The sequence below is a fragment of the Solea solea genome, chromosome 11 (genome assembly GCF_958295425.1).
Source record: "Solea solea chromosome 11, fSolSol10.1, whole genome shotgun sequence".
In the NCBI taxonomy this organism is placed as follows: domain Eukaryota; kingdom Metazoa; phylum Chordata; class Actinopteri; order Pleuronectiformes; family Soleidae; genus Solea; species Solea solea.
This window is the reverse complement of record NC_081144.1, coordinates 2,979,292-2,999,236: the sequence shown is the minus strand read 5'-3', so window position 1 is coordinate 2,999,236 and position 19,945 is coordinate 2,979,292. Positions and strand designations below refer to the sequence as shown.

General features: G+C 42.1%; 1 protein-coding gene across 6 annotated transcripts in view; it reads right to left on the bottom strand.

Moving 5' to 3' along the window:
- tmcc1a (transmembrane and coiled-coil domain family 1a) overlaps positions 1-19,945 on the bottom strand; it is a 56,282-nt gene that overhangs the window by 24,993 nt on the left and 11,344 nt on the right. Inside the window, exons 3-5 of one of the 6 annotated variants that reach the window (XM_058642241.1) lie at positions 19,112-19,227; positions 18,493-18,542; positions 16,205-17,532 (exon numbers count right to left, since the gene is read on the bottom strand). In XM_058642241.1, coding sequence (XP_058498224.1) covers positions 16,205-16,882 — 678 coding nt within the window. In that variant the 5' untranslated portion in view covers positions 16,883-17,532; positions 18,493-18,542; positions 19,112-19,227. Of the gene's footprint in view, positions 1-13,574; positions 13,676-16,204; positions 17,533-18,492; positions 18,543-19,111; positions 19,228-19,945 lie in introns of those variants that run through there. The other 5 variants (XM_058642244.1, XM_058642243.1, XM_058642245.1 and 2 more) reach the window with 5 other exon arrangements.

Below are 19,945 nucleotides of genomic sequence, written 5' to 3'. Positions count from 1 at the left end.
GAGAGGGTAGGATTTAGGGGGGGAAAAGCCTGCTTATGTAAGAGCAAACAAAACTCTGCTCAGATGAAAGTGCAAGTGTGTGACATGTAAGTTTAACCCCATCTCCACACACACACAGACACACACAGTGGTTCATTAGTGGTTCAAAGTCTGCAAAGCTGCATTTCAATGTCGTTACTGTACATATTCTTTAAATATCCCTTTACTGGCAAGAGTGTCGCAAGGGCAGCTTTTCTCTGTCTGAGCCTGACAGCCTGTATATTATTTGCAGTTTATGCAAGCTGCACTAAAGCCGGATTTATTCTCCATCACTCAACACTTTTGATAAAAACGGATCGAGTCGTGCATCGGTTTCAATTTATGCTCCGGTGAAAGGTTTCAGGCGTCTCCGTGTAACCACACGCCTCCGCTCTGATCGATATACCTGTCCGCTTGTTGACTTGTATCCATATAGTGCGATATAACTGACAACTTTTACTGAGGGAGCAGGTTGACTGAAGCGAGCAAAGGGGATGAAGATGACACATCGACACTGAGATGGTGACCTCCAATCACACGGTGCAACTAAATACGAGTCTGTCAGCAAGATAAGACAATTATACGACCGAGTGTAACATCAGAAGTGAAAGAAAGACAGCACCTTTGCTCTTCAGGTGAGAAAACACGCCATAATCACGTATATATGATGGTATATATATATATATATATATATATATATACATACATATATACATATAAATGTATATACATATATGTATATACATTTATATGTATATATATATACACACACTCACTGTCCATACAGTAACCATTTTAACAATCTCACATTTAATTTGTTTTTAATTAAAAGTACTGTACAGAGAGTTAAAGCAGTTATATGGTTCTTACATTATGACCTAAATGCCGAGCCATAGTCACTTAGGGGAATTCCACACCGGATCCTTTTTAACTGGATCCTTTCAGACATGAATGCATAACATACATTCCTGTCCCCGCTCTAGGGGTCAGTCCTGCCTGAGGTCCATGTCTCCTGTGGAGACTTACAGTACGTGGTCGCCGTCCCCTGACCCCCCACCCCCCACCCCCCTGCAGCTCATGGCAGGACAGGAATACTCTTAGCTCCCAGGGTGACGCAGAGAAATCTTTACACATGCCGCAAATAGCAGAGTGGCTGTGCAGTGACAACTCATGTCCCGACAAGTGACTGATGCCTGGAAAGAGTAAGAAAATGAAGATGTCCACCTCAGTGGCAGATCTGACACATAAGCTGGTCGAAATCAGAGGATATAGGGAGCAAATGTTGCTTACCATAGGTTTTATTACGGGCAGAAAACCTAACCCAATGTTTTGCTATTGGCCGACTTCCTCATTTAACAATGTTAAGCAAGTACGTTGTACTAAAACAAGAGTGTTGACTGGAAAGTGTACGGTCCACGCAAAAACAATCTGGTAGGGCAGGGCTGCAACTCACCATAATTCGATTCATCTGTCAATCATTTTCTTGATGAATCGTGTGCTTGTTTGGTCTGTAAAATGCCAGAAAATGTTGAAAAACGTTGATCTGTGTTTCCCAAACCTAGAAATGATGATATTCTTGAATGTCTTATTTTGTCCACAATCCTAAATGATTCAGTTTTAATGATTTCTTTGTCAAATGGAGCAAAGAAACCAGAAAATCTTCACTTAAGAAGCAGAAAAATTAGAATGCTTGTTTTAATTATTGAAAGAAAAACACTTCAATTATCTAAATAGTTGATGATTAATTTAGTAATTGATTGATAAATGATTAATCGAATAATCGTTGCAGCCCTAATGTAGGGTCTCATGTTGCACATGTGGATGAGTCTGACCCTGCACAGAAGATGAGCTCCATTACTTTCTCTCTAAGGCTACAAAAATCCTAATTTGTGGAAAATGTATATTTCCTCAAGGTGTCCGTCCTGATTTTTGCCTAAACTCCTAAACTCCTAAAAAAAGAAAAAGAAAAAAAAAACATCCCATGTTTATATTCAATGTAGAATTGTCATAAAGCTACAGATTTTATTGTGGAAAAGATGTGATTTAAAAGAAAATGTATATATAAAAAAAATGTGTTTTAAGTTTTAATTTTTGATGAATACAGTTTGATGAATACATCACATTCACCTCTTTCTCTCTCTCTCTCAGTCTTACACACATGTGTATTTAACTGTTATTTAACACGACCTGTCGAACTGGTGATGTACGAAGTCACGCTCATCTGCTTCACTGACACACCCAGAGGGAGTTAATGCTGAGCCAGAATCAGAGGTTATATAGATAAGAGCTCCTATTGAATCTAATATAATATAACATATACAGTATGTATATATATATATATATATATATATATATATATATATATATATATATATATATATATATATATATATATATATACATATATATATATATATATATATATATATATATACACATACACGTGTTCTCTGACTCTGACCGTGGCTTCTTAAAAGGTGCAGTGTGTAAGAATTAGTGACCTCTTACGGTAATAAATGGACTCTTCCACCCACCCCTCCCTTTTCAGGGAAGAACGGTGGCATTTGCATACCAGCAAGAAAGGCATGTCGTCTCTCTTCATTTACATGATAAACTCGACACACACGCTGTGGCTGGTTTGGGCTGCTGTTGAAATATGGTGGTCTCCCCAAAGCGAGGCCCTCGCCTATGAAAGGCTCATTCCATTAAGCTTGGTTCAGACCATAGACCATAAATAAAAAAGTAGACCATAAATAACAAAAAGTGTATATAGTCTTCAAAGTTCACTATCACTTATCACTTATTTAACTAAAGTAACTGTCATGCTTCCGTCAGTGCTGACGTAAAATGCATCACTGTGTCACCACAGACACTAAAACAAAAACACTGCTATACTGGGAAACACAGAGAGAGTCATGTGGAGCTGATAGGCTTCATTTGCATTTTTGTGAATTCCTGTGAAAGTGGTTTGAATGGAATAAAAATTCAGTTGTAATTGAATGTAACACACACTAGAGGAATGTGAGATTTCTCCCATCTGAAAAAGAGACACTGTACATTTTGAATAGTACAACGCTGTGGCTTTTATGGAGAGGTTTCCTCCACCATTGAAGACAGGCTTCACGAGTCACATCATTTCTAACAGTCATTGTCATTCCCTGGTGCTGAATTGAGGCCAGGAAGTGACACACACACACACACATTCTGGATGAATCTGCAAGACAAAGGGAAGAGACTGGTGCTGATGCAACTGGACTCTGGACAAATTAAAGTACACATTAACAGATCGTAGGGGTGGAGAATTAACATAAGCTTTGTTTTTCTGGTGCCAACAACCATCGTCCTCTCCGTGTGATGGTATATTGTGATGGCCCGTGTTGGGGAATGGTTTGAGGGGTGTGAGACGTTACATAAAGGCAGAAGAACAGAAGCTTTGTTTGCACAGACTGAGGGTGATTCAAGCCTGAGAGAAGACCAAGAAGCCGACCGTCCATACATAGCTGTGTCCAGTACTTCTTATCGGTTAAGTGTAGGAGTAATCAATGGCCGTTTATTATTATTATTATTATTGTTATTGTTTATTTATTATTGTACAGTTTTTTTTGACAATATTAATGGCTGATTTTCCTTTTATAAACCTGATTTTCTTCTCCAATTACTTTTCAGCTCCTCCTCACATACTTTCTTGTAGAGCTACACACAGATGCCCTATACTCAAACACAAACAAACACAAACAAACACACACACACACACACACACACACATTGACAGCAGACATATTTGTGCAGTCAGACTCATAACAACATCATTTTGTGTGTATTTGAATACAAGGAAAGGGAAGCCGGACACGATCACACGTGGTCACAGGAGAATGCCGAGTGTGAACAGTTGCACTTAGGCGCATTTTTCACATGCAGTCGGATCAGTGAGGATGGATGAGGGGGGTGGAGGGGTCGAGTGGCTTAGTGGTTAAGACCTGTACCCTGTGTGCGAAAGACATCATGGTCGCAAGTTCGACTCCACCCCTGGCTGATTGTACTCAATTCCATTGTAAGTCGCTTTGGATAAAAGCGTCTGCTAAATGTAATGTAATGTAATGGATGATGTTAATACCAGTTCAGTTCAAACACAGTTACAGTGGTAACACTTTTATATTCTCCACTACAAGTGAAGTCATTTTAAGTTACAGCACCACAATGAAAAAGTTGCAAAAACTAACTTGACTGCCAAAGTAGTAGAAGTCGAAATGAACACGTTCATTCTGGTGTCGCTTTATATCACTGCCAATTGGAGCTGATTTAAAAATGGGTGTCTATGATCACATAGAGAGAGTTTACATGTTTGCAACAATCACCTAAGTGGATTTTTTGAACACTGCAAAAGGAGCTTCAGTAGAAAACATCTGTTTCATATGTTTTTGGTGCTGAAAACTGACTGTCACCACTGCAGAAGCATGATGGTTTTCTTTAGGCATAAAACGTGACACAATCTAATTCATGTATGTCATTGTCTATCAGAACAATACTGGCCTGTTCATAACCTGTAGGGTTTTTCTTTGCTATATCCGGTCCACGTACAAGACAAATGACGACATGCGGTATCAGTGTTTGTCCACTGATAATGGTTTTAATTTGTTGGAGCCATTCGTGTTTACACTCAGCCCATCCTGGTTATGCAACTTGGACACAGAGAGGGCACTCGCAGGGTCGGTGCGGCTGGATGATGTACAATGCCAAGAGAACCACGGGGTAGTAAGCAAGCCCAATAAAAAAAAATAAAGAAATGCCAGCCTATTCATACACAGGAAGACTGAGAAACTAGAACAAACTGTCCCGGCTTCTCAGGCTCTGGAAGATTATTTGGTCTGGCACCTTCTCAGTTTTCTCGTCGTCTCCACCCAAACCTCATACCACACATTGTGACCCCAGGTTGACCTCACTGCCCACTTTGAAGCAGGTCTGTGGTCTGATTACGGTTTGGGTTCTAGCAGAACTCCATGGTGTGAATTAGCCATTAGGATGCACAGCATTTCATCACGTAAGGACAGATAATGACGAATAACGTTAACATCAGTGCTGCACAACTATTATGGACTTAAAATCTTTGGGACTATTCTCATATTACGCCATTGGAATTATCTACTGACACTTATTTCCAAGTCTGTGCACATAATAAAAATAATAATAATAACAATGTATATAATGTAATAATGTAATAATTATATGATATCCAATTTTACCTCCCATGCTGCTCTAAATGTGTTGATTTTACTGTCTGTTATTATTTAGGTATGGATGACACACATGCATGTTTTGGTCTGGAGCTGTAACTGACGATTATTTTCATCATCGATGAATCTGTCGTTTATTTTCTCGATTAATCGAGTAATCGCTTGGTCCGTAAAATGTCCGAAAACGTTAAAAAACGTTGATCAGTGTTTGTCAAACGTGGAAAGGATGATGTTGGTCCACAAACCAAAATAATTCACTTTTAATGTTTTCTTTGTTATATGCAGCAAAGAAATTAAGAAAATATTCACATTTAAGAAGCTAAAACAATCAGAAATCTTGTTTTAATCATGAAAAATGCTTCAAACCGATTAATCGATTAACAAAACAGTTGACGATTCATTTACTAATCTATTAATCGATTATCAAAACAGTTGACGATTCACTCTTGCCACTGTCTTAGGTGTCATGTGTACCTAATAAAGAGGCTAGTGGGTGTACATACAAAGTCTTTTAATCACAGGTTAAAATAATTGCTGTGAAAAAACCTGTGACCCTAACAATAAACAGAAGGTGACACCAAGGAGAACCTGAAAGTTGAGTTTGTTCCTCGTTCTGCTCCATGTCTGAAGAATCAAATCATCCTTTTTCTTTTATAAAGACCTCATTGTGGATTTATCACAATTTAAATAGAAAAAAAATCACTTGTGACAACTGACTACGCTCCATAATCCAGCAGAGGGAGCTATACCTCTACTTATAATACATGATGTTTATCATGTGCTGTATGGACAGTTGAGTCTTACTCATCTGTCGTTACTGTACCTGCGACTGTTTCCTGACATACTTCCTGTGAGTAAACTCCTTTGTTTGAATGATACTCCTTCTCCTGACTTCTATATGCAGCGCTCTATCTAATCTGGGAGTCAGATTAAGGCACACAGATGCTCCGTGGGGCTGATAATACGAGCAGGGAGGAAGGGAGGACAGTTGCTGCTTGTATGACATGTCAAGATATAAAAAAACTAAAATCATGACGAGAGATTAGAAAGATGGGAGATGAGCAAGTGGTTTTTTTCCCCCGTGTCATTTCAGGTGAATCATCTTCAACCTGATGCAATATTTACCCGCACGAAAACAATTATACTGAATTGTTTCCTGAGGTCTAGAACCAATTTACCAGTGGAACAGATTAGATGAAATTTGATTAGAAAAGATTCGTTTAGAAGTTATTGATCCTGAACCGGGGGTAAATTCACTTTCACGACAGCAACAAGGGTCAGAAGTAAGTGATAGATACAACAATAAATAGAATAAGGAATAAATAAGATTAGAAAAGGAAAAATATGAAAATGAGAATAGAATAAGCAAAGATTATATTCAATATCCACCTTCCTCTACATCCTGTCAACTACTCAGAGGTGAGTAGTTGACAGGATGTGAGGAGGGGCGCGTGGTTTGACAGCATGACGATGTTAAAAATCTGCCTGACACACACAACAATGAGAGGAATTTATTCCCTTTATTAGAATAGAGGACATATCACGCGACTTCCCTGGTGGACAGATTTAAATTTGACTTGTGTGTGCGCATGTATTCTAAGTGGGTCAGTGGAGCAGAGCTGAGCTCAGCGATCTATAGCTTCATCCATAATTCAACAGCATCACACAAACGACATAGACTGAGCAGGGAGTGGCAGGGGAGAGAGAGAGAGAGCATGAGCCGTCTGTCTGAGACCGTCGGCCTCCTCCCTCTGCTCTCCCTCTCTCTCCCAATAAACCATTTCCCTTTGAAAACAATCTACCGGTTTGACAGAGTGAGGAGATGAAAAACAAACACCGTGATATCATCCGGAAGGTGCACGGCAGTCAGCGTTTGGCACGACCCGAGAGTCGTACCCGCGAAGCACAGTGGCCTCCGGAGCACGAGGAACAGAATTGTGGGTCAAGGTTGACGGGAACATCCTCAGTGACTGACCTAATCTGCAACGGCTGAGAAAACAGCACGGACACTCGTGCATGCCCACACTGGTAGTCTTCTCTCCCTCACTCCCTCACTCACACAAACACACAAACACAAAGAGGAAGGACCAGCTGCAAGCCAAAAATAAATACACAAAGGATGACCCGTAGTTACTCACTGCTGACGTGACATGTACACGCAAATGCACATGACCTCTTGCAGACTCCACTAAATAGTGGAATGACTAGTTATTAATATTACAAATACATTCATGACAATAATCAGCACCAATTATTATTCAGCAAACGTGAATGGAGTTCATTTGTAGAGGGAGAGAGAGAGAAAAAGAAGATAGAAAAACCCACAAAACCAATTTAAATGTCCCTGAAGAAATGAATTTGACCAGCTCTGGTTCAGACATCTGTCTATTAATAGCATCAGAGAGACAGACAGGGAGCTGCAGCAGCCTCCTTCCTCCTTACACCCAGTTTAGAGACCTATAAAGCTGGTTAAGTGGGAAAAATGGCTGAAATCGCACAGCTTTATCTTTTTTATCTTCCTCTTTCTTTCCCAATGACTTAATCCATCCGGTGGACTGACACACACACACACACACGCATTGACTTCCATTTATTTGGACAGCCTAACTAACCAACTGTTAAACCTCACCTCACCCATAACGAGCTAATGCCTAACCATAACCTCACCACAAATTAAATCTTAACTTAACCAGGTCCTCAGAAATGAGATTCTGCCTCATTTTGATCTGGATTTGGTCTCCACAAGGACTACTGGTCCTCACAGGGTCCTAAAGAGGTAACAAATACGAGAACACACACACACACTTTCAATAATCTTTAAAATATTCCTCTGCCTCGTCTCATTTTTGATGCATTATCTCAATAGTCACCCCCGCCTCAATGGTTTCAACCACAGAATTACTTGTTATGCATCAACTGTGAAACCAGAATGTGTGTGTGTGTGTGTGTGTGTGTCACTGAAAGAGGGGCGTTGGCCTGTATGTGTGTGTGTGTGTGTGTGTAATCACATGAATATTCAACACCCTAATTAAACATGCCGGGGCCACACTACAAACAGTTGGGCAGAGTTCAAACACACACACACACAGGCCTGCACACAAAAGATAATTCAAGGATCCGCTCTGGATTTAACATAGAACTACAACAGTTTTATGGTGAACATATTCACTTTGTTGGTTCCTTTGAAGTGGGAGGTCGGAGTCCCACTGAGGTCTGTTCACTGGCAAACACTAACCTTTAAATCCACTTCATTTTACAACCGTCTCTGAACATCACTCAGAGGAAAGAGCGGCATCTCTTCAGCACTCGTATCTAAATCAATGGGTGCCACTTTTTTGTTTGCGTACCTCGGACATAAACAAATGTCTGCAGATTCAAACCACTGTCAAATAACAATGCACACAATGCTGATCCAGCCTGATCAGCTCCATCTGACTGTCTGTGTTTCTCAGAATAGCGGTGTTTAGTTCCAGTGTCACCCACAGACAAACCTGTGCTGCACACAGGAAGTGATGTTTTTTAATATCAAGTCAGAAGTATTATGCTAGTACAGCAAGAGAGCTGGAGATTGAGTGAAAACACAAAACAAGTGAGTCAGTCAGGTCTGATAGTTTTGCTTGCCATAACCTGTTTCAGATGAAGGATGCACCATATAAATGACGTTACTGTTTCTGCTCAAGAAGACCAAACATAGGCAGAATAATATAACGTCACCAAAAAACGCGCACTGTCGCTTTAATAACGGGGTTAGTTCAGTGGTATTGTACACAAAGTGGCTGAATTTGGAATTCAACTGCAAACTGTGGTGGCTGTGGTGTCAGATGGTCTACATCTGAGCACACTGGCCCTCTTTAAACATCATCCTGTTGCCATGGAGATGGGTCACCTACCCCACAGTCAGATGAGTGGACACACATGAGGGAGATGGCTGAGGAAAGGCAGTCTCTAAACCGTGAAGTGGGACAAACAGAAGGTAACGGGGTGTAGAGATGGAAAGCAGTGATGAAGAAGTGAAGCACAAGAAACTAACGCCTTCAACGTGTTTTCTGTCCTCTGATAATGAGACACACTCTCTCCGATGTGCTCAATGTGTCTCAGGTGTATTTACACATGTGTTTACAAGTGGTCAGGTGCTACTGCTGCAATCTGATCAAAGAAAACCTTTTAATGTCAGGTGTAAACTGGGTCCTGGTGTTTGTTAGGAAAACGTCCCGCTTAGACTTAGACTGGCTTTGTTGTCATTCAACAACTTAACCCAGAACAAAATGTGTGTTGCAGTTTTCTCCGCAACACAATAAAAATATAAAAAACGTGATTTAAAAAGATATAAGAGTATATCGGTAAATACTGCAGCAGAGTACTACAACTCGCACACACAGTGGCACAAATCCCATCATGCAACACATGTAAACAATGTCATTTTGGCAGGAAACCGCTTTGTTCAAAACCATAGGCATATACAGTATAACCAGGATCATACAGTGTATACCAGGCAACTCATCACTTCACCAGCTGTAGAGTGTTTGTATAAGATTAAAGAACACACAGCAATAAATACGGTTATGATATTTAACCTTAGGAATGTTTTTCAATCAAAATCAGCAGAAGGAGAAACTCTCAGTGGATATTTAACATATACAGTATAAAAGGTACGGTTGCTTATCTGTCATCATGCACGTGCGTGAACAGTGTAACCATGACGTCATCTAACGCTCTTAAATATCTTTGCTTTGTGAAATTTACACACAGCTTCTTCCCTGCTAGAGGCACACTGGAATGTGTTGTTTTGTCTAAAGCAGGGGTGTCAAACTTGCGGCCCGCGGCCCACCAGAGCAGCCACAGCTCCAGCCCAGGAGGTAATATCTCCACCCACTTCAGGAATACTTACATAGATGTGACGTCAAATCATTTCTAGATCTTGACACGTTCTAATCACATGTGAAATACTAGAATTCTTTATTCCAGATACCTGTGACTAGATCCACTGTGATATCACTAAGTTGTGTAAATGGTAAACTTCAGCATAACATTTCAGGTTTTTCATAACATGATTTGTGAAAAGATTCATTACAATGGAAAACAAAGGGAAAACATTGGCGTTGTTGTTGTTCATCGGTTATTATGCTATTATTTTACTCGTCCGGCCCACTTGAGATCACACTGCTCTGTATGTGGCACCCTGAACTAAAGGACACTATAAGTAAGGACATGTTTTTACTTATATTATATTATTTTTGTTATATTATTATTATTATTGTATTGATCATCAAACACACGGTGTATTATCAATGGCCTTTTATGGTCAAATCGCTGCTCTCTGAATCATCACTGGGAAATTCCCACCCCAGAGAGAGGGAATAATATGATCCTCTGTGTCCACCCAACTAAACACATGAATGACTTAACGTGAGACACTGCCATTAAAACAGCAAATGAGGGAATGTCTTTCAACAAAACGAGTGTCATATTCCCTCAGATTACAGACAAAAAAACACACACCACATGTAGGAAGTGATGCAAGCTACGACAGAGCAGAGAACAGAGCGTCTATTGTGTGTCAAATCACCATTGATAAGCGGTGTTTGCCCTGCAGATCAATGACTGTCTCTCTGCCACACATTACCCACACATGTACACCCTCACAGACTTCCAAACAAACACCACACCGCTGCTTTGATGGTTTAATGGCTCTGTGGCCCGACTGTGAAAAGAAGGAAAGAAAAATATTGACACTTGTCGCTGAGAAGGAAAAAAACCCCACAGCAGTGTTTGGTTTGCCCCGAGATCAGGGTGAGAAGGTGAGGGAGAGAAGACAGGAAGTGGAAACGACTAAATGCGGCATGAGAGAAGCGACGATTACTCCCCTGAAAGTCAGTCAGTAAAACAAAAACCACAAGCCACTGATGTGCCTCCCATTCCTCATCTGACTGTGAAGCTGAAATAAGACCTCGCTGTTAGTGCCAATAACTCTCATGATAGAGCGCTGGCAGCACGCACACTGTGCCTGGAGAACACTTTGCTACGGGCTGATAGTTGGTAAACACAGCAGAGAGATGACATAAGTAGGAGCTGAGAGCTAAATGAGAGCCACACGGCTGTCTCTCTCTCTCTCTGTCTCTCTCTCTGTCTCTCTGTCTCCTGAAAGTCAATCGAAACTCAGTTGTTTGACTTTGCACTGGTTGGACTGCGTGCTCGCTCCTGTGTCTGTGTACACTATGACTTGAGGGTAATCTGCTGCTGCAGTGGTTTGATGACTCTCGATTGCAGTCACACGAACCTGCAGCCCTGCTTGTGAACACATGAACGTGACCCTGCCGTACCCCGTCCGTCTGTCAGGGAAACAGGTTCTGTAGCGTCAAAGGTCACAGATGATTTTTACAGACACTGTCAGGAGCCTGAAGAGGTGAGAGATGCTGAGGACAGCGGTGACGATGTTAAACTAACAGGCACAGAACAAGCCGCAGGGGAACAGGTGATGTTTGACGCTGCCGGCCTAGTGCAGCACTTTCAGACCAAATAATCAGCTGCTTATTATTATCAGGAATAAAATCTGATCCTTAACTTAAGACAAATTACATTTGTATGGATTTTTGAGGACTTTTCTGTTGAACCCTCCTCTTCCCACTTGCATGAGGTAACTATGGTGGCCTTCACTTATCAGAAAGGATGGTGTTCTTCTTCATAAGTGTGAACGATTACGGTCAGGTTCTTGAATGTGGATTTCTGGAGTTTGTCGTCAGTTTTCTTGCTGTCGTCTCTGTTCTTCTGCATAAATGTGACTCCTATCATTTCCAGGTCAAAGCTCATAAGCCAATTTGGGTCCAGTCGGGTCCAACTATGGTATCTGGGTGCGATTTAGAACAATTGCAGACAGACTAACAGACGATGTATTATAAAAACAGGGTTTTACGTCAAGAGAGAGAATGAGAGCAGAAAGGAGAAGACAAAGATGGGCAGGGAGACAGGTGGACATGTGGAGATGTGGCCCGAGGGGAAATTGACTGGCTCCTTTCTTTCAATATTTTCCAACATCCCTCCACAGAAGGGGTCAGGGTTAGTTTGGGCATCTCCAGACAGGCCCTGGAGGAGGTTATGTTCTCAAAAAATAAACAAGCACAGCTTCAGACTTCCTCACTCACTCACCAAACAAAAAAATGATACGGAGAGAAAGGTCTAGCCTGGAGGTTTGGCTTCTTCCTCATCTCATCTCCCACTAAAAGCTACTTCACCATCTCCTGCCTTGCGTCTGTCAATACTGCACATTTTGTATTTCACAGCCTGTGTTTACTCCTGTTCTGTGTCTCCATTCCTCTGAGGAAAAAAACAGCAGACAAAAGACCAGACCGGACCACACTCCTCCGTCTGGATTCAAACCCTCTATAGTCTGAAAGTGAGACTGCGTTTCATGTATGTACATCTGTGTAATGCTGCACGTGTTGATGCTTCATCACCAGCTCCAACACACAGCACTAAAGATGAATACGGAGGGTGTAGTCACTCAGTCAATTAATTAATCAGTTAATTAGCAGTTAATTGTAATGAAGCAGCAGCAGCAGCAGCAGCAGCAGCAGCAGCAGCAGCAGCAGCAGCAGCAGCAGCAGCAGCAGATCACTTTTTCTTCCTCCACTCACTTTATCACAAACTAGCACCAGGGGACACATGAATCCATTGTAGAGCCCGTTTACGTAGCCTGCGATTACAAATGAGTCATAAACGCTCCCCAGTCAGTAATAATCCATATATTACTGATAATATTTACTAATAACATCCTGAAGTGACGGCTCTGATTGATCGGATAGTTATTGTTTAACAAGAGTTGAGATAAAGACTGACTGCTTAGTTACAGTATTGACCTACCTTAACTATTATCTCCAGTGTAATGTATTATTTTATCATTATTATCGTGATTTTATTGACATTAGTGTGTGATAAGGTTTCATTTCACCTTGTATCATCTCAACTTTTTCCCTGCTGTTTTTTTCTTTGCTGTTTTTAAACAGTTTCAACAGTTTTTCCTGTAAAGCATTTTCATTGTTTTTACCGACAGAATGGGTAAAATGCTTCTAGCCTTTCTTTCTCCCCAGTTGTCAAGCAGCAGGTCAGTCCGCCGCTTCAGAGCATGGCGACAGAGCCAATTTAAAACCATTTTGGCCGAGCAAGAGACGGAGCAATCAAAGCTCTGATCGAGCAGCCATGAACACACACGTGGCATAATACCAAGTAGCTGCCAGACAGAGAAAGAAAAGAATATGCAAAAGCATTGTATTTGCAGACATTTGAGAAAAGTATGGTGATGAAAAGACACAGACGAAAAACAAGCTTTACCTTGGAGTACTGTCTACGGAGACTGAAGCGCTGCACCATCCTGACTGACTGAGAGTCAGACCCACAGCTGGACCCCCCTTTTCTACTCCTCCCCACTCATATCCCTCCAAAGAAAGTACACACCGCTCACATACTGTCATCCACACACACACACACACACACACACTGCCCTCCTCACCAAACAGCCATGCGCACACACACTTCTACTCCATGCTCGCTCGCCTCTACTGTACAAACACAAACAAGGAGAGGAGGAGAAAAAAGGGGGCGAGCTCAGCTGTGTTGCCCTCTGCTGATATTCACACACTGATCTCCTGAGCTCTGTCGCCGTGTCTCACACACACACACACACACGGTCAGTCACACAAGATGCTCACACCACATGGCTCTGAGTGCACAGATGATTTCCTCCACACACACACACACACACCCCTGCACATCCTCTTCTGATAGCACCACTGATAACACTCACACACCACTAGTGCTCAGCTCTAACTCATATAGGACACACCAAGGTTGCCTCCTGCCTCCTGCTTCCTGTCAGTAGGGCAAAGGGTGGAGTGAGAAAGGGAGGAGGAGGGAAGATGTGAGAGGAGGAGGAGGAGGAGGAGGAGGAGGGAGTAGCTGATCTTCTATACTAACTCTCCAGTGAGAGGGAGGGAAAGAGGAAGAATACAGCAAGGGGGGGTGAAGGCAGGAAGGAAGGAAGGAAGGACAAGAGAAAGAAAGAAAGAAAGAAAGAAAGAAAGAAAGAAAGAAAGAAAGAAAGAAAGAAATCAAGAAAGAAAGAAAGAAAGAAAGAAAGAGTTAATTTAATTCAGACAAACTATCCAACCCTCAACCTCCACTAACAGCAGGCGACTACACACCTCCAAGGTCAAACACAGGTTACTATAGCAACAAAAGACAGGCACAGGGATCTAGGTAGAGAATTCTGACTGTCCCTGTGTTCCTGTATAAAGACAAGACTGTGATGTCATGAGACAGGTTATAGTGTTTCCTGGTTCATCGTATAACAGGTGAGGTCATTCAAACATGACTAATGAAGACAATAATGTCTATATTTATTTATTTATATTTGTTTTGACCTAATCTAAACTCACTGCTGGACAGACAGATGCTGAACCATCACTCACATTCACACCGATTCAGAGTCAATGGTTTATAAATGGCTTATTACATCAACCTTGAGGATGAGGCTCGTCGACCACAAACATGTGCTCGAGTAACGCAAACACAACCTCCACATGAACCAAGCCCAGCGCCTCTGCTGCTCCCAGCAGGTTCGCTGATCTGACAGCGACCTCTGGTGGCAGACACATCAAACTGCAGCATGGTATACAAAAGGCACAGCCTTCAATAAAAAAGCAGTAAGTCACTCAAATACACAGCAGATTATAAAAAATAATGATTTTTTTTTTTTTAAACTCCAGAAATGTGATGTTTAAAGGAAAAGTAGTAAAAATGTTCCAATCTGTCAGAGGCTCATGTGATCATTTATTGTCTTAATTATGTCCAGTTGGAAAACCACAGGGTGAAAGATCCACAATCTATGTTTTAAGAGGTGCAGTTTTAAAAAAAAGAAATATTAAAAATAACTAGAAAGTTTTTCATAATAACTGGAAGCATGATATGAAGGCATGATATAAACGGGAGGAATGATTACAGACACTAGTGCTGACCACTCAAAGTTCAGCATGTTAAAGCCACAGTGCATAGCTTTAAATATAAACAAATGTCCGCTACATTCAAACCATTCAGTCAAATTATCAGCTCACACAATGCAGATTAAGCTGCAGCTTCATACAGCAACACAACAAGTCCCTATGAATGTATTCACTACTGTAATGGCCGTAGCTTCTCAGGATAAGATTGCCCGATACTGAATTATCATATTCCATATAAATGTGAGATTGCGAGCAAATGCTCGATCAGTATTCAGTTCTGAACAAACTCAGACTGAGGTAATGATGACAGACAGACAGACAGACTGACAGACAGTAAAAGTCTGATCTCTGGGCTCTTGGCCCAAACAGCAGGGAATGTTGCATCAGTGGCAAAGTGAACCTCAGCCTCTGAGTGAATGTCTTGACTTGTTCACTGACAAACAAGGTCTGACAAGAGTAACTGAGAAGCGGTGGCAAATCAATCGTATCAAACTTAATCCTATTGTCAATACTACAGACACTTATGTCTTTGTAACCACCGTTTGCATGTGGCCTAATCACATTCTCGGCTTTTCTCTGATAGTTTGCCAAAATAATTCCAAACGGCACTTTTGCTTTTGATATTGTCAAAGAAAAGTGCACCTGAACATAAAACTAGCACCTTGCCTTGCAGCTGAAGCTGTCTGTCAAATGGAAGAGGCCAAGACGGCACTGATTTTATCCAATCTGATACACATTTTTAGAATTGACTGAAGTAGGTTTTTCTTTGGCCGATGCTGATGCCAATCTTACAAAATCAAGGAATCCTTTGGCCGATATGTTAAAAAAAAACACTTATCGTCTAGCTCGCCAATAAAGCAAAACCTATACGCTAAATATATGAAACAGGTAATTAAACAAAACAGAACTTCATCAAATAAACTTTTACCACAGTGAGTGACTGTATGCTTCATGGTGACTCACCCTGTCCGTCTCCTCGGTGGACTGGTACCCCGATGACAGCACCACATCACTGCCGGTGTTAACGGGGACAGGGCTGCTGGCGGTGGTGGTGTCGGTCGTGGAAGAGGACCGCGGACGGCTAATATACTGCTGTGGATCAGTGGTATAGCGGCGGCGCGGGGCCTGTGGGCTACCTTTCAGGAGAGGATCGCGGTCTCCGCTCCCAGATCCCGACCCCTTACTGCGCCGGCTCTGCAGGCTGGTCCCGCGCCTCATCATGCCTGCAGCCGCCGAGCTGTGGCCAGCTGCAGAGGGAACCACAGGAGCAGAGAGGCGGTCAGAGTCAGGACAGCGGCACCCAACGGCATCCTCGGGGGCAGAGGGGGAGGTGTCGCCTGCTGACACTACGGAGGAAGACGAGGAGGAAGATGAGGAGGGGACGGCGGAGTGAGAGAGGTGTTTACGCTGCTGGCGGAACAGCTGTTTCAGTCCCTGGCCAAGAACCCCCATGCTTTCCCTGGTGTTGTGGCTCATTTTACTGAAAGAGAGGCGTTCTGACTGGGAGAAGGCCTTCTGCAACCCTCGCCTCTGTGACCCTCCTGCCTCGCTCCTACCTCCATGACCTGAACTGGGACCCACTTCCTCTGTCTCACTGTGCATGTCGCCCCCCTGCTGCAAGTGGCCCTGATGACCTCTCATGACAACCAGGGAGTGAAATTATTATTAAAAAAGAGTCTGCTATCAGTTAGACATGCAGAAGATCTCACCTAGGGCTGAACGATGTGGGGAAATATCGAGGAATTGCAATTGCTATTTGCAATTTAAGTTCAATATTCATTGTGTAATAAATTCAAAATACGATGGAGCATTAGAACACAACACCCCCAAAACATTAAAGGACTAGTGTGTAGGATTTATCAAGTTGCTTTTTGTAACCAAATGAAATATGGTACAACAAAGCATGGAAAAGTAAGGTCATTTTTTTTTTTTTTTTATTAAATTTTTGTTTATTGATCCCCCCAAATTCTACACACTGGACCAAGGTTGGGGAGTCAAGGACATGATGTTGTTTTTAATGTATTACTTTGTTTTAATTTGCTAAGAATATAGAACAATCAAATATTGAACCATTAAACTGCAGCCATAGGAATTTGAAAATGATTAGTTGTTCAGCCCTAATCTCAACTAGACTATAACAGTGGAGGAAAGAGGACAAGGACACAGTATAGTGGGGAGCAGTGGGAGTGGGAGATAGGACAGGAGGGTTTGACGGGCTCTGTAGTGGTCAGTGGGATGAATCCAAAGAGGGAGCATGCATCTCTCATTCAGGAACAAGTGGCCACGCTGGTCTAGTACACAGAGAGAGAAGATGGACATGAGAGGCTGGAATGAAACCTAGAGCTACTGATAATCAATCACAATTTTCATTAGGGGTGAGCGATGGAATACTCAGTATCAGAACAGTAAAATCCGAAATAAAACATTCATTTTCTAACGCTTCATCCTCCGCACGAAGGTCGCGGGGTCACTGGAGACACCCTTGGCAGGTCGCCAGTCCATCGCAGGGACAACACATAGAGACAAACAACCATTCACTCACACACTCGCACATACAGGTCAATTTAGAGCGTACAATTGTTTTTGCACGCAACGCAGACAGGGTCGCACACCTGGGCCTTTTTGCTGCAAGTTAACAGCTCTGACCACTACGACAACGAGCATCAGCACTTATTATTATTATTATTATTATTATTATTATTAACAGCAGAAGCCTCCTACAAACTGTGAGATTTCAGCAATCTTACAAGATCATTCTAAATCTAAAAGTTTGACATGGATCTAATGAGCTCAACTGCAGACCTGACGACGCAGGCACCGATTCGTAGGCTGCATAAGTCATCGGTCACGTCATCAGCTACTACGCAAGTTGGCAACGTCATTAGCGTACGGCAGCGGTACCCTTTGAATTGTTATAAGGTTGTATTATTGATATTGGAGACATAAAAGTGATATCAAGCCATCCTTATGTTATAATTTTGTGAGAGCGCCCAGTAATCAGACTCTAGCTTTATATTCTGTACAATGACCAGCATGTATCAGTTATCACTCACAAGATGAAACAAAGAGTCCAGAAGTAAAAGCAGGTACATGCAGGCTGAGAAATTACACAACATCCTGGAGGGGGGGGGGCATAGCCAAAAGGCACAAGAGGCTAAGGGAAAGGATGCAGAAAAGAATAGAGGAGAGAGGGAGAGAGGGAATGAGAGGATAATGAATGACTCACATCAGTATCAGAAAAACCCACATACCATCAGCACGGATGTCTGCCAGCCTTGTGTGACTCACTCTTGTGGTTCACCTGAGAGAGGGAGAGGGAGAGAGAGAGAGAGAGAGAGAGAGAGAGAGAGAGAGAGAGAGAGAGAGAGAGAGAGAGAGAGAGAGAGAAGAAAAACAAGGAAACTTCAGTCTTAATCTCCTTGTAAAAGTGATGTCAAACTACAACGACTACTTACAAGAGGGTTTCTGCTCTCAATGAAACACAAAGCGAGCAAACACCTGATAAAATACAGAAGCCGTCGCCTTTAGGACGGAACCTCCTTGGTGCTTGGTGCTCCCAGCAGCAGCAGCAGCAGCAGCATCATCATCATCATCGCTCTGCTCCCACTGGGAGCAGCAAAAACAAGTGAGGCAGGAACATCCAGAGCCTGGGGACGAGAGGTTCAAGCCAAGGGTGTTTCTCAAAGTCAAAGACACGTCCTCAAACGGCTGAAGTTCCAAAGTGCAGGACGCTTCAAATTCTACAGAGGACTGAGTTGCTGCCCACAGAGAATTTACTGTGTATCCTCGGTGCAGCGTCAGTACCCACAATCCTTTGTGTATGCATGTTTTGCAAAAGCAGCAGTTTTCAGTGATGCAAACTTTGCTAACCTGATTTTTCAGAAGGAATCTCGACTCCTCCGTGTGACCCGGCTTTTGAAAGATCCTCTCGACTACGGAATGATCCTTTCTGTCTTTGAGAAACACCATATATTCCTTCAGCTGCACTGTCGGGGTCATAAAGAACAGCAAAGTTGAGCAGACAGGCTCGCACACACACACTGGAATGGAGTGACAGGCTTCATTCACATCACTAGAGCTGCAAAACAAGATTTTTGTTTTGTCCACAAACCAAAATGATTGAGTTTTAATGATTTCTTTGTCGTGTGGAGCAAAGAAACAAAGAAAATATTCACATTTAAGAAGCTAAAACAATCAGAAATCTTGTTTTAATCATGAGAAAAAAGCTTCAAACCAATTAATCGATTAATTGTTTCAGCTCTACACGCCACATTACTCAATTTCACGTGAGGTTCAGAGACAGAGGGACGACAGAATAAACATGATACCACTCGCAGTTAGCACATCACTATTTTAATAATAGACACAGTGGCATTTACTTTCTTCACATGCGGCTTTTAAGTCTGATGTTGTCTAATCCTTTCTTTTCCATAAGCAGATTCAGGGCAGCTTACACTGATGTGTTTACAACAGATGCTGCATGTTCAAATGTGCTACAGAAATCAACTTTAACTCAACTTACTTCTGCCATTTTGCCAGTTGTGCTGTGTAAATGAATTCAAATCTGTAGGATATGACTGTATTTTCTTGTCGTTAACACATGCACACATGACCCAGCACATTTACCTGACAGTGAGAAAGTGCCAGACTGTGCACCGTGCGGTTACTCTGGGGCTGGCGAGAGGTGGTCAAAGTGAACTCGAC